We start from the raw sequence: 17,792 nt of genomic DNA, 5'->3' as shown, positions 1-17,792 counted from the left end.
ATCGGGGAAACGGGGAGAAATGGGAAAATGCGAAAAATGGGAGACAAATGAGAGTTTTGGGGGGAAAAAGTGGAGAAAATGGGAGATAAATGAGAGTTTCAGGGGAAAAAGTGGAGAAAATGGGAGATAAATGAGAGTTTCGGGGGAAAAAGTGGAGAAAATGGGAGATAAATGAGAGTTTCGGGGGGAAAAAGTGGGGGAAATGGTGGATAAATGAGAGTTTCGGGGGGAAAAAGTGGGGGAAATGGGGAAAAATGGGGGAAATAAAAAGAAAGTTTCAGGGGGAAAACAGGGAAAAAAGGGGAAATGGGGAAAATAATGGGGGGAATTGGGGGGGAAAATGGGGGAAAATTTGGGGACATAATGGGGGAATGGGGAAAAAGGGGAAAATAATCGGGGAAATGGGGAGAAACGGGAAAATGGGAAAAATGGGAGATAAATGAGAGTTTTGGGGGCAAAAAATGGGGAAAATGGGAAAAAAATGGGAGATTCAGGGGGAAAAAGTGGAGAAAATGGGAGATAAATGAGAGTTTCGGGGGGAAAAAGTGGGGGAAATGGGGGATAAATGAGAGTTTCCGGGGGAAAAAGTGGAGAAAATGGGAGATAAAGGAGAGTTTTGGGGGGAAAAAGTGGGGAAAATGGGAAAAAAATGGGAGATTCAGGGGGAAAAAGTGGAGAAAATGAGAGATAAATGAGAGTTTTGGGGGAAAAAAGTGGGGGAAATGGGAGATAAATTAGAGTTTCAGGGGGAAAATGTGGGGAAAATGGGGAAAAATGGGGGAAATAAAAAGAAAGTTTCAGAGGGAAAACGGAAAAAAGGGGAAATGGGGAAAATAATGGGGGGAATTGTGGGGAAAAATGGGGAAAATTTGGGGACATAATGGGGGGAAATGGGGAAAAATTGGGAAAATAATGGGGGAATGGGGAAAAAGGGGAAAATAATCGGGGAAATGGGGAGAAACGGGAAAATGGGAGAAAATGGGGAAAAAATGGGGAAAAATGAGAGTTTCAGGGGAAAAGAGAGAAATAAGGGGGAAATAATGGGGAAAATTGGGAAAAGTGGGGGGAAAAGGAGGAAAATGGGGAAAGTGAGAGTTTCGGGGGGAAAAACAGGGAAAAAATAGGGAAAATGGGGGAAATAATGAGGAAAATGCAGAAAAATGGGGGGGGAAATGGGGAAATAATGGGGAAAAAAAGAGGTTTTGGGGAAAATGGGGAAATATGGGGGGAAATGGGGGAAAAATGGGGATAAATGGGGAAAAATGGGGGTTTGGGGGAAATGGGGAAAATGGGGGTTTGGGGGAAAAAAAACGGGGGAAATGGGAAAAATGGGGGAAAATGAGAGGTTTGGGGGGAAAAATGGGGAAAATGGGGAAAAATGGGGAAAAAATGAGAGTTTCGGGGGAAAAACAGGGAAAAATGGGGGAAATAATGGGGGGAAATGAGAAAAATGGGGAAAAATGGGGGAAACGGGGGAAATAATGGGGGAATAATGGGGAGAAATGGGGAAAAAGGGGAGAAATGGGGGAAAAGGGGAAAAAGGGGGAAAATTAGAGTTTTGGGGGGAAAACGTGAGGAAAATGGGGATAAAATGGGAAAAAATGGGGGAAAATGGGGATTTAGATTTAACCCCTTGTGGAACAGGGGGATTTAACCCCTTGTGGAAAACAAGGATTTAACCCCATGTGGAAAATTGGGATTTTAACCCCTTGTGGAAAATTGGGATTTTAACTCACGTGGAACACGGGGATTTAAATTTAACACCATGTGGAAATTTGGGATTTGATTGAACACCATGAGGAAAACGGGGAAGCAGAAAATTGGGATTTTAACCCCATGTGGAACATGAGAATTCAATCCCATGTGAGAAATTGGGATGTGGAAAATTGGGATTTAAACCCGGTATGGAACAGAGGGCTTTAACCCCTTGTGGAAAATGGAGAAGTGGAAAAATTGGGATTTTAACCCCTTGTGGAACACGGGGATTTAACCCCTTGTGGAACAGGGAGATTTAACCCCTTGTGGAACATGGGAATTTAAATTTAACCCCTTGTGGAACACGGGGATTTAACCCCTTGTGGAACATGGGAATTTAAATTTAACCCTTTGTGGAACAGGGGGATTTAACCCCTTGTGGAACATGGGAATTTAAATTTAACCCCTTGTGGAACACAGGAATTTAAATTTAATCCTTGTGGAACACAGGGATTTAACCCCTTGTGGAACAGGGGGTTCCGAGCCCCCCACCCCACCCCGAATTCCCGAATTTTGGGGTTACCGAGCGCGGTGAGCCCCTCGGAGATGGAGGACAGGATGTACATGATGACGTGCGGCTCCAGGCTGGCGATGAAGTTCATGTGGTCCTGGGTCAGCACTTCCAGCAGGGAATAGTAGGATTGGCTCAGCTTGGGATAATCCTGCGGGAACAGCGGGAAAAGGAGGCTCAGGGATTGCCCTGGAAGGGGAAAATTCCGAAATCCGGCCAGGAATTCCCAAATGTTAACGAGGATATTCCCAAATCCAGCCAGGATATTCCAAAATCCAGCCAGGATATTCCTGAATCCGGCCAGGATATTCCAAAATCCAGCCAGGAATTCCTGAATCTAACCAGGAATTCCTAAATCCAGCCAGGATATTCCTGAATGTAGCCAGGAATTCTGAAATCTGGACAGGAATTCCTCAATCCAGCCCGAAATTCCTGAATGCGGCCAGGAATTCCTGAATCCAGACTGGAATTCCAAAATCCAGACAAGAACTCCTGAACCCAGCTAGGAATTCTTAAATCCAGACTCAATATTCCAAAATCCAGCCAGGATATTTCGGAATCCAGACAGGAATTCCTGAATCTAACCAGGATATTCCTAAATCCAGCCAGGAATTCTCAAAGGATGGGGGAGGGAACTCCCAGGGGATGGAATTCCCAGGAGCTGGAATTCCTGAGGGATGGAACTCCCAGGACATGGCAGTCCCAGGGCATGGAACTCCCAGGGGCCGGAATTCCCAGGACTCAGAATTCCCAGGACATGGCACTCCCAGGGGCCGGAATTCCCAGGACATGGAACTCCCAGGGGCTGGTGTTCCTGGTGGCTGGAATTCTGGGTGGGGATTCCCAGGGGCTGGCACTCCCAGGGGCTAGAATTCCCAGGGCTAGCACTCCCAGGGGCTGGAATTCCTGGGACACAGAATTCCCAGAACACGGAATTCCCCAGAACACGGAATCCCCAGAACACGGAATCCCCAGAACACGGAATCCCCGTGACACAGAATTCCCAGAACACGGAATCCCCGGGACACGGAATCCCCAGAACACGGAATCCCCAGGACACAGAATACCAAGAACACGGAATCCCCAGGACACAGAATTCCCAGAACACGGAATCCCCAGGACACAGAATCCCAAAACACAGAATCCCCAGGACACAGAATCCCCAGAACGCAGAATCCCCAGAACACAGAATCCCCAGGACACAGAATCCCCAGAACACGGAATCCCCAGGACACGGAATCCCCAGAACACAGAATTCCCAGGACACGGAATTCCCAGGACACAGAATTCCCAGGACACGGAATCCCCAGAATATGGAATCCCCAGGACACGGAATCCCCAGGACACGGAATTCCCAGGACACGGAATTCCCAGGACACGGAATCCCCAGGACACGGAATTCCCAGGACACGGAATCCCCGGGACACAGAATCCCCAGAACACGGAATCCCCAGAACACGGAATCCCCAGAACACAGAAGACACAGAATCCCAAGAACACAGAATTCCCGTGACACAGAATTCCCAGAACACGGAATCCCCATGACACAGAATTCCCGTGACACAGAATTCCCAGGACAGGAATTCCCAGGACAGGAATTCCCGTGGCTGACCAGCAGGTCGCTGTGCGGGATGGAGAGCAGCAGCTTGATGAAGGTCTGCAGCGCGTTGTCCAGCGCGTCGTCGCCGTACAGTCGGAAGACGCCGAAGTTGACGTAGCTGCCGCTGAGCGCCGCCTTCAGCATGGAGAAGCAGATGGAGATGCCCTTCAGCTTCAGCGCGTACACCTGCTCCTTGGGCACCTCGCCCAGCGTCAGGATGCGATTCCCTGCGGGAATTCCGGCTCGGGGTCACCGCGGCCGTCCCAGATCCATCCCAACCCAAACCATTCCATGATCCCTTGGATTCCAAACTGCATGGGATTCCAAATCCACCCCAACCCAAAATCGGGATGTTGGAATGAGATTTCAAATCCATCCCATGTCCAAATCATTCCCTGATCCAATGAATTCCACGCTGGATGGGATCTCAAATCCATTCCAACCCAAACCGTTCCATGATCCCTTGGATTCCAAACTGGACAGGATTTCAAATCCATTCCAAACCCAAAATCGGGGATATTGGAATGGGCTTTCAAATCCATCCCCACACAAACCATTCCCTGATCCAATGAATTCCAAACTGGATGGGATTTCAAATCCATCCCAACCCAGACCGTTCCATCATCCCTTGGATTCCCAACTGCATGGGATTCCAAACCCATCCCAACCCAAAATCGGGATTTTGGAATGAGATTTCAAATCCATCCCATGCCCAAACCATTCCATGATCCCTTGGATTCCAAACTGGATTGCATCTCAAATCCATTCCAACCCAAAATCTGGGAATTATTTATGTGGTTCATTTCCAACCCAAACCGTTCCATGATCCCTTGGATTCCAAATTGCATGGGATTTCAAATCCATCCCAGCCCAAACCATTCCCTGATCTTGTAAATTCCAAACTAGATGGGATTTCAAATCCATTCCAACCCGAAATCTGGAAATTATTTATGTAGTTCCCTTCTAACCCAAACCATTCCATGATCACTTGGATTCCAAATTGGGATGGAATTTCAAATGCATCCCAGCCCAAACCATACCCTGATCCCTGTAAACTCCACTCTGGATGGGATTTCAAATCCATTCCAACCCAAACCATTCCATGATCCCTTGGATTCCAAACTGGACAGGATTTCAAATCCATCCCAACCAGTAATCTGGGAATTGGGATGGGATTTCAGATCTTTTCCAACCCAAACCATTGCATCATCCACTGAATTCCAAACTAGATCAGATTTCAAATCCATCCCAACCCAAAATCTGGGAATTATTTACGTGGTTCATTTCCAACCCAAACCATTTCATGATCCCTTGGATTCCAAACTGGATGGGATTTCAAATCCATCCCAACCCGAAATCGGGATATTGGAAAGGGAATTCAAATCCATCCCAACCTGAAATCCGGATATTGGAATGGGCTTTCCAATCCATTCCCACCCAAAATCTGGGAATTGGGATGGAATTCCAAATCCTTTCCAACCCAAAATCTGGGAATTATTTATGTGATTCCTTTCCAACCCAAACCATTCCATCATCCAGGACATTTCCAGGATTATAAACTCAGGATTTTTCCAGGATGAATCCAGGATTTATCCATGGATGAATCCATGATTTTTCCAGGAAGAATCGAAGATGAACCCAGGATGTTTCCAAGATTTTTCCATGGATGAATCCATGATTTTTCCAAGATGCTTCCAGGATGAATCCATGGATGAACCCAGGATGTTTCCAGGGTTTATCCATGGATGAATCCGTGATTTTTCCAGGATTTTTTCAGGATGAATCCATGGATGAATCCATGGATGACCCCAGGACGTTCCCAGGACGAATCCAGGATGTTTCCATGGATGAATCCGTGATTTTTCCAGGATGAATCCAGGATTTATCCATGGATTAATCCATGATTTTTCCAGGACGTTTCCAGGATGAATCCATGGATGAACCCAGGATTAATCCAGGATGTTTCCATGGCTGAATCCATGATTTTTCCAGGATTTTTCCAGGAGGAATCCAGGATTTCTCCGGGATTCCCCATGGATCCATCCCGGCTCCCTCACCGTAGGTGGTGATCATCTTGCTGGTCTCCCGGAAGAGCAGAATCCCGTTGGGAGAGGAGACGTCGAACTGCAGCCGCTGGGACCTGCGGGAAAACGGGAAAAGGGAATTCCGGGAATCTTCCCCTGGAGCAGGGAATTCCAGGAGAGCTGGGAATGTTCATCTGGAAAAGGGGAATTCCAGGGAATGTTCCCCTGGAGCAGGGAATTCCGGGAGAATTGGGAATGTTCCCCCGGAGAAGAGAATTCCAGGGAATGTTCCCCTCGAGAAGAGAAATCCAAGAGAGTTGGGAATGTTCCCCTGGAAAAGGGGAATTCCAGGGAATCTTCCCCTGGAACAGGGGAATTCCAGGAGAGCTGGGAATGTTCCCCTGGAAAAGGGGAATTCCAGGGAATGTTCCCCTGGAGAAGGGAATTCCAGGAGAATTGGGAATGTTCCCCACGAGAAGAGAATTCCAGGGAATGTTCCCCTGGAAAAGGGAAATTCCAGGAGAGTTGGGAATGTTCCCCTGGAGAAGAGAATTCCAGGGAATGTTCCCCTGGAGCAGGGAATTCCAGGAGAGCTGGGAATGTTCCCCTGGAAAAGGGGAATTCCAGGGAATGTTCCCCTGGAGAAGAAAATTCCAGGAGAGCTGGGAATGTTCCCCTGGAGAAAGGAATTCCAGGGAATGTTCCCCTGGAGAAGAAAATTCCAGGAGATTTGGGATTGCTCATCTGGAAAAGGGAAATTCCAGGAGAGTTGGGAATGTTCCCCTGGAGCAGGGAATTCCAGGGAATGTTCCCCTGGAAAAGGGAATTCCAGGAAAGCTGGAGAGGATTTGGGATAAAGGATGGGAAAACAGGGAATGGATTCTGACCGGAAAATTAAGAGATTTTTTGGGATTTTGGGAAGGAATTCTCGGGGATGGAATTCCCAGAGGAGCTGTGGATCCCTGGGAGTGTCCAAGGAAAGGTTGGATCCCCTGGGATGGGGATGTTGAACTGGATTTAAAGCGCTTCCAAGGCGCAGAATTCCAGGAAATCCTGGATTTTTGGGACTTCCTACCTGTTATAAATGGGATTTGTGAGGAAAAATGGGATTTGGGGGGAAAAAATGGGGAAAAAAAAGGGGAAAAAATAGGGATTTGGGAGGGAAAAATAGGGATTTGGGGGAGGGAAAATGAAGATTTTTGGGGAGAAAAATGGGAACTTGATGCAACAACCCTGCAGAAAATCTGCAATAACCCCCTCAAGGTGCAGAATTCCAGGGAATCCCGGAATTTTGGGAATTTCTGACCTGTTGTAAATGGGATATAGGAGAAAAAATGGGATATGGGGGAGGGGAAATGGGGAAAAAATGGGGATTTGGGGTGTAAGAACCACACAGAGAGAGATGAAATCAGCTTAAAACCCCTACAAGGTGCAGAATTCCATGAAATCCCAAATTTTTGGGAATTTCCTACCTGTTGTAAATGGGGTTTGTGAGGAAAAATGGGATTTGGGGAGAAAGAACCACACAGAAAAGGTGAAATAACCCCTTCCAAGGTACAGAATTCCATGAAATCTCGTATTTTAAGGATATTCCTACCTGCTGTAAATGGGATTTAGGAGGAAAAATGGATTTGGGGGAGGGGAAATGGGGAAAAAATGTGGATTTGGGGGGGAAAATGGGGATTTTGGGGGCAAAAACTGGGGATTTGGGGGAAACAACCATGCAGAGAATGCAATAACCCCTTCCAGTGTGCAGAATTCCATGAAATCCTGGATTTTTGGGAATTTCCTACCTGTTGCAAATGGGATTGAGGAGGAAAAATGGAATTTGGAAGGGAAAAATGGGGAACAAAATGAGGATTTGGGGAAAAAAAAGAGGATTTGATGCAACAACCCCACAGAAAATCTGCAATAACCCCTCCAAGGCGCAGAATTCCAGGGAATCCCAAAATTTTGGGAATTCCTGCCTGTTGTAAATGGGATTTAGGAGGAAAAATGGGATTTGGGGGAGGGGAAATAGGGGAAAAAATGGAGATTTGGGGGAAAAAATGAGGATTTGATGCAACAACCCCACAGAAAGGTGCAATAACCCCTCCAAGGTGCAGAATTCCATGAAATCTCAGATTTTAAGGATATTCCTACCAGTTATAAATGGGTTTAGGAGGAAAAATGGGATTTGGGAAGGAAAATGTGGATTTGCAGAGGGAAAATGGGGAAAAAATGGGGATATGGGGGGAAAAAATGAGGATTTTTGGAGGGAAAATGAGGGTTTTGGACAACAACCCCACATAAAAGATGCAATACGCCCCCTCAAGGCGCAGAATTCCAGGAAATCCCGGAATTCTGGGAATTCCTACCTGTTGTAGATGGGATTTAGGAGGAAAAATGGGATTTTGGGAAGGAGAAATAGGGAAAGAAATGGAGATTTGGGGGGGGAAAATGGGATTTTGGGGAGGGAAAATGTGGAAAAAAGGAGGATTTTTTTGGGGAAAATGAGGATTTTTGGGGGGAAAACAAGGATTTAAGACAACAACTCCCCCAGAAAAGGCACAACAACCCCCCCAAGGTGCAGAATTCCAGGAAATCCGGGAATTTTGGGGATTTTACCTGTTGTGGACCAGCTCAGCCATGAGTTTGAGCACGGGCGTGGTGCAGGCGGGGTCGTGGTACCAGAGCTCGATGGCTCTCTGCAGGATGGGCAGGTACGAGGGGTAACTGCCCCAGTCAAGGAATTCCCGGAAAAATTCCCGGAAAAAACTCCCCATCTTCCCGGGAAAATCCCCAGAAAAATCCCCAGAAAAATCCCCGATTTTCCGAGAAAAATCCCCAGAAAAATTCCCGATTATCCCGGGTTTAGGATTAGGCTCAGGATTTAGGATTTAGGATAGGGATTTAGGATTTAGGCGGGCTCAGGATTTAGGATCAGGATTAGGATCAGGGTTTAGGATTAGGATTAGGCTCAGGATTTAGGATTTAGGATTTAGGATCGGGATTTAGGATCAGGCTTGGGCTCAGGATTTAGGATCAGGATTTAGGATGAGGGTTTAGGATCAGGATTTAGGATCAGGCTCAGGATTTAGGATCAGGATTAGGATCAGGGTTTAGGATTAGGCTCAGGATTTAGGATTTAGGATAGGGATTTAGGATTTAGGCGGGCTCAGGATTTAGGATCAGGATTAGGATCAGGTTTTAGGATTAGGATTAGGCTCAGGATTTAGGATTTAGGCTCGGGATTTAGGATCAGGCTTGGGCTCAGGATTTAGGATCAGGATTTAGGATGAGGGTTTAGGCTCAGGATTTAGGATCAGGATTTAGGATTTAGGATTAGGCTCGGGATTTAGGATCAGGCTTGGCTCAGGATTAAGGATCAGGATTTAGGATGAGGGTTTAGGCTCAGGATTTAGGATCAGGGTTTAGGATTAGGATTAGGCTCAGGATTTAGGATTTAGGATAGGGATTTAGGATCAGGCTTGGCTCAGGATTTAGAATGAGGATTTAGGATGAGGGTTTAGCCTCAGGATTTAGGATGAGGCTCAGGATTTAGGATCAGGATGAGGATTTAGGATCAGATTTAGGATTTAGGATTAGGATGAGGATTTAGTGTCAGGATTTAGGATCAGGCTCAAGATTTAGGATCAGGATTTAGGATCAGGGTTTAGGATTAGGATTAGGCTCAGGATTTAGGATTTAGGATTGGAATTTAGGATCAGGCTTGGGCTCAGGATTTAGGCTCAGGATTTAGGATGAGGGTTTAGGCTCAGGATTTAGGATTAGGATCAGGATTTAGGATATAGGATTGGGATTTAGGATTTAGGGTCGGGATTTAGGATCAGGTTTGGCTCAGGATTTAGGATCAGGATTTAGGATCAGGGTTTAGGCTCAGGATTTAGGATGAGGCTCAGGATTTAGGATCAGGGTTTAGGCTCAGGATTTAGGATCGGGATTTAGGATCAGGGTTTAGGATTAGGATTAGGCTCAGGATTTAGGATCAGGATTTAGGATCAGGGTTTAGGCTCAGGGTTTAGGATTAGGCTCAGGATTTAGGATTTAGGATCGGGATTTAGGATCAGGCTTGGCTCAGGATTTAGGATCAGGCTTGGCTCAGGATTAAGGATCAGGATTTAGGATCAGGGTTTAGGCTCAGGATTTAGGATCGGGATTTAGGATCAGGGTTTAGGATTTAGGATTTAGGATTTCGGATACATCCACTCGAAGAGCATCATGAAGGAGGTTTTGGCGTTGAAGGCGAAGGCGATGCCGCGCAGGTCCCGCACCAGCCCCACCAGCGTGCGCTGCGGGCACAGAGCGGCGCTGTGGGGGACCCCGAATCCCCCGGGGACCCCGAATCCCACAGGAACCCCGAATCCCTCTGCAGGGACCCCAATCCCACAGGGACCCCAAACCCCGCGGGGACCCCAAATCCCTGCGGGGACCCCAAATCCCTCTGCGGGGACCCCAAATCCCTCTGCAGAGACCCCAATCCCACAGGGACCCCAAATCCTGCACTGACCCCAAATCCCTCTGCAGGGACCCCAAATCCCACAGCGACCCCAAATCCCTCTGCAGGGACCCCAAAGCCCTGCGGGGACCCCAAATCCCTCTGCGGGGACCCCAAATCCCACAGCGACCCCAAATCCCTCTGCAGGGACCCCAAATCCCTCTGTAGAGACCCCAGTCCCACAGGGACCCCAAATCCCTCTGCAGGGACCCCAAATCCCTCTGCAGGGACCCCAAATCCCTCTGCAGGGACCCCAATCCCACAGGGACCCCAAATCCCTGCGGGGACCCCAAATCCACAGCGACCCCAAATCCCACAGGGACCCCAAATCCCTCTGCAGGGACCCCAAATCCCACAGGGACCCCAAATCCCACAGGGACCCCAAAGCCCTGCGGGGACCCCAAATCCCTCTGCAGGGACCCCAAATCCCACAGGGACCCCAAATCCCTCTGCGGGGACCCCAAATCCCACAGGGACCCCAAATCCCTCTGCGGGGACCCCAAATCCCTCTGCAGGGACCCCGAATCCCACAGGGACCCCAATCCCACAGGGACCCCAATCCCACAGGGACCCCAAATCCTGCACTGACCCCAAATCCCTCTGCAGGGACCCCAAATCCTGCAGCGACCCCAAACAGTGCAGCAACCCCAAATCCTTTCCTCTGCAGTGACCCCAAATCCTTCCCTGAGAATGGACCCCAAATCCCACTGGAGTGACCCCAAATCCACTGCAGTGACCCCAAATCCCTCTGGAGTGATCCCAAATCCCACTGCAGTGACCCCAAATCCTGCAGCAACCCCAAATCCCACTGGAGTGACCCCAAATCCTGCAGCAACCCCAAATCCCACTGGAGTGACCCCAAATCCTGCAGCAACCCCAAATCCCAATGGAGTGACCCCAAATCCCACTGAAGTGACCCCAAATCCCTCTGCAGGGACCCCAAATCCCTCTGCAGTGACCCCAAATCCACTGCAGGGACCCCAAATCCCTGCGGGGACCCCAAATCCCACTGGAGTGATCCCAAATCCCTCTGGACCGACCCCAAGGCATTTGGGAACCCCAATTCCCTCAGGATCGATCCCAAATCCCTCTGGATTTATCCCAAAGGATTCAGGAACCCCAAATTCCGAGAGCCCAAATCCCACAGAAAGGATCCCCGAAAATCCAGGAAAATTTGGGAATTTCCTCCCGCCCGCCCCAGAGCCCAAAACCCACGGAAAGGACCCCGGGAAATTGGGGAAAATTTGGGAATTTCCTCCTGTCTGTTCCAAACCCCAAATCCCATGGGAAAGATCCTGGGAAATTGGGGAAAACTGGGGAAAATTGGGAAAAATTCAGGAATTTCCTCCTGCCTTCCCCGAAGCCCAAAACCCACGGAAAGGATCCCGGGAAATTGGGGAAAATTGGGCAAAATTTGGGAATTTCCTCCTGTCTGTTCCAAACCCCAAATCCCATGGGAAAAATCCTGGGAAATTGGGGAAAACTGGGGAAAATTGGGGAAAATTCAGGAATTTCCTCCCGCCTGCCCCAGAGCCCAAATCCCACGGAAAGGACCCCGGGAAATTGGGGAAAATTAGGGGAAATTTGGGAATTTCCTCCCGTCTGTTCCAAACCCCAAATCCCATGGGAAAGATCCTGGGAAATTGGGGAAAACTGGGGAAAATTGGGAAAAATTCAGGAATTTCCTCCCGCCTGCCCCAGAGCCCAAAACCCACGGAAGGGACCCCGGGAAATTGGGGAAAATTAGGGGAAATTTGGGAATTTCCTCCCGCCTGCCCCAGAGCCCAAAACCCACGGAAGGGATCCCAGGAAATTGGGGAAAATAGGGGAAAATTCGGGAATTTCCTCCCATCTGTTCCAAAACCCAAATCCCAGGAAAGGAGCCTGCGAAATTGGGGAAAATTTGGGAATTTCCTCCCGCCTGCCCCAAAGCCCAAATCCCACAGAAAGGAACCCAGGAAATTGTATAAAATTCGGGAATTTCGTCCTGCCTGCCCCAGAGCCCAAATCCCACGGACAGGATCCCCGGAAATCTGGGAAAATCCAGGAAAATTTGGGAATTCTGGCGGCCCACCTTGGCCTCCTGCTCGTTGAAGGAGTTGGTGCTGAACATCTGAGCCACGGCCTCGAAGGCAGCGGTGAGGGGCAGCATGAACTGCTCGTACTGATCCTCGTCCTCCCCTGGAAACAGGGAAAATCCATGGAAAATCCATGGAAAAATATGGAAAATATGGAAAATTCAGGGGAAAATATGGAAAAAACATGGAAAACCATGGGAAAACCATGGAGAAACCCATGGGAAACCCATGGGAAATCCCCCATGAACTGCTCGTACTGATCCTCGTCCTCCCCTGGAAAACAGGGAAAATCCATGGAAAATCCATGGAAAAATATGGAAAATATGGAAAATTCATGGGAAAATATGGAAAAAACATGAAAAATATGGGAAAACCATGGAGAAACCCATGGGAAATCCCCCATGAACTGCTCGTACTGATCCTCGTCCTGCCCTGGAAACAGGGAAAAATCCATGGAAAATATGGGAAAATATGGAAAATTCATGGAAAAATATGGAAAAAACATGGAAAAATATGGGAAAACCATGGAGAAACCCAGTGAGAAACCCATGGGAAACCCCCCATGAACTGCTCGTACTGATCCTCGTCCTCCCCTGGAAACAGGGAAAAATCCATGGAAAATCCATGGGAAAATATGGAAAATATGGAAAATTCGTGGGAAAATATGGAAAAAACACGGAAAAATATGGAAAAAACATGAAAAAACCATGGAGAAACCCATGGGAAATCCCCCATGAACTGCTCGTACTGATCCTCGTCCTCCCCTGAAAACAGGGAAAAATCCATGGAAAATCCATGGGAAATCCATGGAAAAATATGGAAAATATGGAAAATTCATGAGAAAATATGGAAAAAACATGGAAAAATATGGGAAAAATCATAGAGAAACCCATGGAGAAACCCAATGGGAAACTCCCCATGAACTGCTCGTACTGATCCCTGTCCTCCCCTGGAAACAGGGAAAAATCAATGGAAAATCCATGGAAAAATATGGAAAATATGGAAAATTCGTGGAAAAATATGGAAAAAACACGGAAAAATATGGAAAAAACATGGAAAAACCATGGAGAAACCCATGGGAAATCCCCCATGAACTGCTCGTACTGATCCTCGTCCTCCCCTGGAAACAGGGAAAAACATGGAAAATCCATGGAAAAATATGGAAAACAGGGAAAAATATGAGAAAATATGGAAAAAAACATGAACAAATATGGAAAAAACACGGAAAAATATGGGAAAATATGGGAAAACCTCATGAACTGCTCATACTGATCCTCGTCCTCCTCTGGAACATGGAAAATCCATGGGAAACATGGAAAATCCATGGAAAAAACAGGGAAGATCCATGGAAAAATATGAAAAAACATAGAAAAACATGGGAAAACCATGGGAAAAAACCAGAAAAATGTGGAAAAACCATGGAAAAACATGAGAAAACATGGAAAAAACATGGAAAATCCATGGAGAACTTATCCCCAAATCTTACTGGGATGGAAAAGCTGATCCCAATTTTTGGGATGAGAAAATTGATCCAAATTTTTGGGATGGGAAAATTTGTCCGAAATTTTGGGATGGGAAAATTGATCCCAAACCTCGGTGGGATGGGAAAGTTGATCCCAAATTTTAGAATGGGGAAAATTGATCCCAAATCTTGGTGGGACTGAAAAGTCGATCCCAAATGTTGAGATGGAAAATCGATCCCAACTTTTTGCGATGGGAAAATCAATCCCATAAATTTTGGGATGGGAAGATCTGTCCCAATTTTTGGGATGAGAAAATCGATCCCGTATTTTAGAATGGGAAAACTGATCCCAAATCTCCACGGGATAAGAAAATTGATCCCAAATTTTGGGATGGGAAAATTGATCCGTAATCTTGGTGGGATTGAAAAGTTCATCCCAAATGTTGAGATGGAAAATCGATCCCAACTTTTGGGATGGAAAATCGATCCCCATTTTTGCGATGAGAAAATCAATCCCAAATTTTGGGATGGGAAGATCTGTCCCAATTTTTGGGATGAGAAAATCAATCCCATATTTTAGAATGAGAAAATTGATCCCAAATCTCCACGGGATGAGAAAATCGATCCCAAATTTTGGTACAGGAAAATCAACCCCGAGTTTTGCTGAGAGGGGGAAATCCAAGCCCCGTTTTTCCGGGCTGTTCCCCGCTCCAAGCCCAATTCCCGATTTTCCTTCGCGCCGGGAAGAGCCGGAATTCCGTAGGAATGTTGGGAATTTGGGGAATACCTAAATCCACCATGAGCAGCCGGCCCAGCGCGGTGTAGAAGGTGGTGCGGCAGCGCATGTCCGACAGGCTGGACTGGCTGTTGATCCCCAGGAAGGAAAAGTGCTCGCTCTGGAAAAGGGAAAAAACGGGAATTCCTGGGAAAATATCCTGGGAATTCCTGGGAAAATATCCTGGGAATTCCCAGGAAAATGTCCTGGGAATTCCTGGGAAAATGTCCTGGGAATTCCCAGGAAAATGTCCTGGGAATTCCTGGAAAAATGTCCTGGGAATTCCTGGGAAAATGTCCTGGGAATTCCTGGAAAATATCCCAGGAATTCCTGGGAAAATGTCCTGGGAATTCCAGGAAAACATTCCCTCCGACAGGCTGGACTGGCTGCTGATCCCCAGGAAGGAAAAGTGCTCGCTCTGGAAAAGGGAAAAAAACGGGAATTCCTGGGAAAATGTCCTGGGAATTCCTGGAAAATATCCTGGGAATTCCTGGGAAAATATCCCGGGAATTCCTGGAAAACATTCCCTCCGACAGGCTGGACTGGCTGTTGATCCCCAGGAAGGAAAAGTGCTCGCTCTGGAAAAGGGAAAAAAACGGGAATTCCTGGGAAAATATCCTGGGAATTCCTGGGAAAATGTCCCGGGAATTCCTGGAAAAATGTCCTGGGAATTCCGGGAAAATGTCCTGGGAATTCCAGGAAAACATTCCCTCCGACAGGCTGGACTGGCTGTTGATCCCCAGGAATGAAAAGTGCTCGCTCTGGAAAAGGGAAAAAATGGGAATTCCTGGGAAAATGTCCTGGGAATTCATGGAAAATATCCCAGGAATTCCAGGAAAATATCCCGGGAATGCCAGGAAAACATTCCCAGCTGCCCGTGCCCGACAGGCTGGACTGGCTGTTGATCCCCAGGAAGGAAAAGTGCTCCCTCTGGAAAAGGGAAAAATGGGAATTCCTGGGAAAATATCCCGGGAATTCCTGGAAAATGTCCCGGGAATGCCAGGAAAATGTCCTGGGAATTCCTGGGAAAATATCCCGGGAATGCCAGGAAAACATTCCCAGCTGCCCGTGCCCGACAGGCTGGACTGGCTGCGGATCCCCAGGAAGGAAAAGTGCTCGCTCTGGAAAAGGGAAAAAAATGGGAATTCCTGGGAAAATGTCCTGGGAATTCCTGGGAAAATGTCCTGGGAATTCCTGGGAAAATGTCCTGGGAATGCCAGGGAAATATCCTGGGAATGCCTGGAAAACAGCCTGGAGAACCTCCCTGAACTCCAGGAATTTGTGAAAATCCTCCTGGAAATTATTTCTGGAAATAATCCCTGAACTCCAAGAATTCCTGGAAAACATGCCAGAAAAACATCCCTGAAACTCCAGGAATTCCTCCTGGAAATGCTGGGAATCATCCCTGAACTCCAGGAATTCCTGGAAAACATTCCCAGGAATGCCTGGAAATAATCCCTGAACTCCAAGAATTCCTGGAAAATATCCAGGAAATCACCCCTGAACTCCAGGAATTCCTGGGAAACATTCCTGGGAATCCCTGGAGAATTCCTTAATTCCAGGAATTTCTGGGAAACATCCTGGAAAACCTCCCTGAACTCCCAGAAATGCCTGGAAAACCTCCATGAACTGCACGAATTCCTGGAAATCAATCAGGAAAGGCCTGGAAAACATCCTGGGAACTCCAGGAATTCCTGGAAAATATCTGGGAAATGCATGGAAAACCTCCATGAACTGCAGGAATTCCTGGGAATCATCCTGGAAATGCCTGGAAAACATACCTTAATTCCAGGAATTCCTGGAAAACATTCTGAAAAGCCTCCATGAACACCAGGAATTCATGAAAATCATCCTGGGAATTCTTGGAATTCCTGGGAATCATCCCTGAACTCCAGAAATTCCTGGAAATTATTCCAGGAATGCCTGGACAACATTCCTGGAAAACCTCCCTGAAATCCAGGAATTCCTGGAAATTCCTGGAAAACCTCCCTGAACTCCCGGAGATTCCTAGAACATCTCCCTGAACTCCAGGAATTCCTGGAAAATATCTGGGAAATGAATGGAAATCATCCCTGAATTCCAGAAATTCCCAGAAATTCCTGGAAAACCTCTTGGAAAGCAATCCCTCTGGAAACGCTGCTGGAATCCTGGAATGCTCCAGGTGGGAAGGGACCCAAATCCCATCCTGCCCCTCTCCCAGGCCGGGAATTCTCCAGGAATTTTCCCAGGATTTCCTGGAGAACCAAAACCTTCGGGAACGGGCAACGCCGCCAAACCCGAACCCCTCAAAACCCAACGAATTCCACCAAAAAAACCCCAAAATCCCAGAAAAACCCCAAATCCCAGCAGCAGGGGGACCCGGGGAGAGGCCGGAATTCCAGAGGGGAATTCCAGGTGGGAATTTTTTGGGAATGAGGAGGGGGGAGGGGGCGCTCACCGTGTGATTGTTGAGCATGAACTGCACGGCGCTGAGCTTCACCAGCTTCCGCACGCTGCTGTACGTGCCGGACGTCAAGGAGCAATTCCAGAAATTCCCTGGAAATTCCCAGGAAATGCTCCCAGGGATGGGCTGGGAAAACGGGATTGGGCCCGGAGAACTCAGGAATTTGGGAATTTTTGGTTCGTTCCAAGGAAAACCCAAACTGTGCAAAGCTCGGCTTGGGGAGACACTCTGGGGAAAAACACCGGGTCTGGAATTTCAGGAATTCCTGGAATGTCTGGAATTCCTGGAAATTCTGGAATTCATGGAAAATGTTCCCAGGGATAGGCTGGAAAAATGGGATTGAGCCCGGAGCACTCAGGAATTTGGAATTTTTGGTTTGTTCCACGGAAAATCCAAATTGTGCAAAGCTCGGCTTGGGGAGACGCCCTGGGGAAAAACTCTGGGTCTGCAATTCCTGGAATGACTGGAATTCCTGAAATTCCCAGGAAAACAGTTCCAGGAACATGAGGGAAAAATGGGATTGGGCCTGGAGCACTCAGGAATTTGGGAATTTTTCGTTTGTTCCAAGGAAAATCCAAACTGTGCAAAGCTCGGCTTGGGGAGACGCTCTGGGGAAAAACTCCGGGTCTGGAATTCCTGGAAATTC

The 17,792-nt window shown here is 47.6% G+C and overlaps 1 protein-coding gene across 1 annotated transcript in view; it reads right to left on the bottom strand.

Annotated features, from left to right (window-relative positions):
* Nucleotides 1–17,792, bottom strand: part of XPO7 (exportin 7) — a 67,560-nt gene that overhangs the window by 8,924 nt on the left and 40,844 nt on the right. The window contains exons 17-24 of the mRNA XM_041720486.2: nucleotides 17,141–17,204; nucleotides 14,716–14,824; nucleotides 12,463–12,569; nucleotides 10,094–10,182; nucleotides 8,498–8,605; nucleotides 5,924–6,006; nucleotides 3,879–4,093; nucleotides 2,279–2,417 (exon numbers count right to left, since the gene is read on the bottom strand). Of these exons, the coding sequence (XP_041576420.1) occupies nucleotides 2,279–2,417; nucleotides 3,879–4,093; nucleotides 5,924–6,006; nucleotides 8,498–8,605; nucleotides 10,094–10,182; nucleotides 12,463–12,569; nucleotides 14,716–14,824; nucleotides 17,141–17,204 (914 nt within the window). The remainder of the gene's footprint in view (nucleotides 1–2,278; nucleotides 2,418–3,878; nucleotides 4,094–5,923; nucleotides 6,007–8,497; nucleotides 8,606–10,093; nucleotides 10,183–12,462; nucleotides 12,570–14,715; nucleotides 14,825–17,140; nucleotides 17,205–17,792) is intronic.

The sequence above is a fragment of the Taeniopygia guttata genome, chromosome 22, assembly GCF_048771995.1.
Source record: "Taeniopygia guttata chromosome 22, bTaeGut7.mat, whole genome shotgun sequence".
In the NCBI taxonomy this organism is placed as follows: Eukaryota; Metazoa; Chordata; class Aves; order Passeriformes; family Estrildidae; genus Taeniopygia; species Taeniopygia guttata.
The sequence above is the reverse complement of the archived record's forward strand: the minus strand, read 5'-3'. Positions and strand labels throughout refer to the sequence as shown.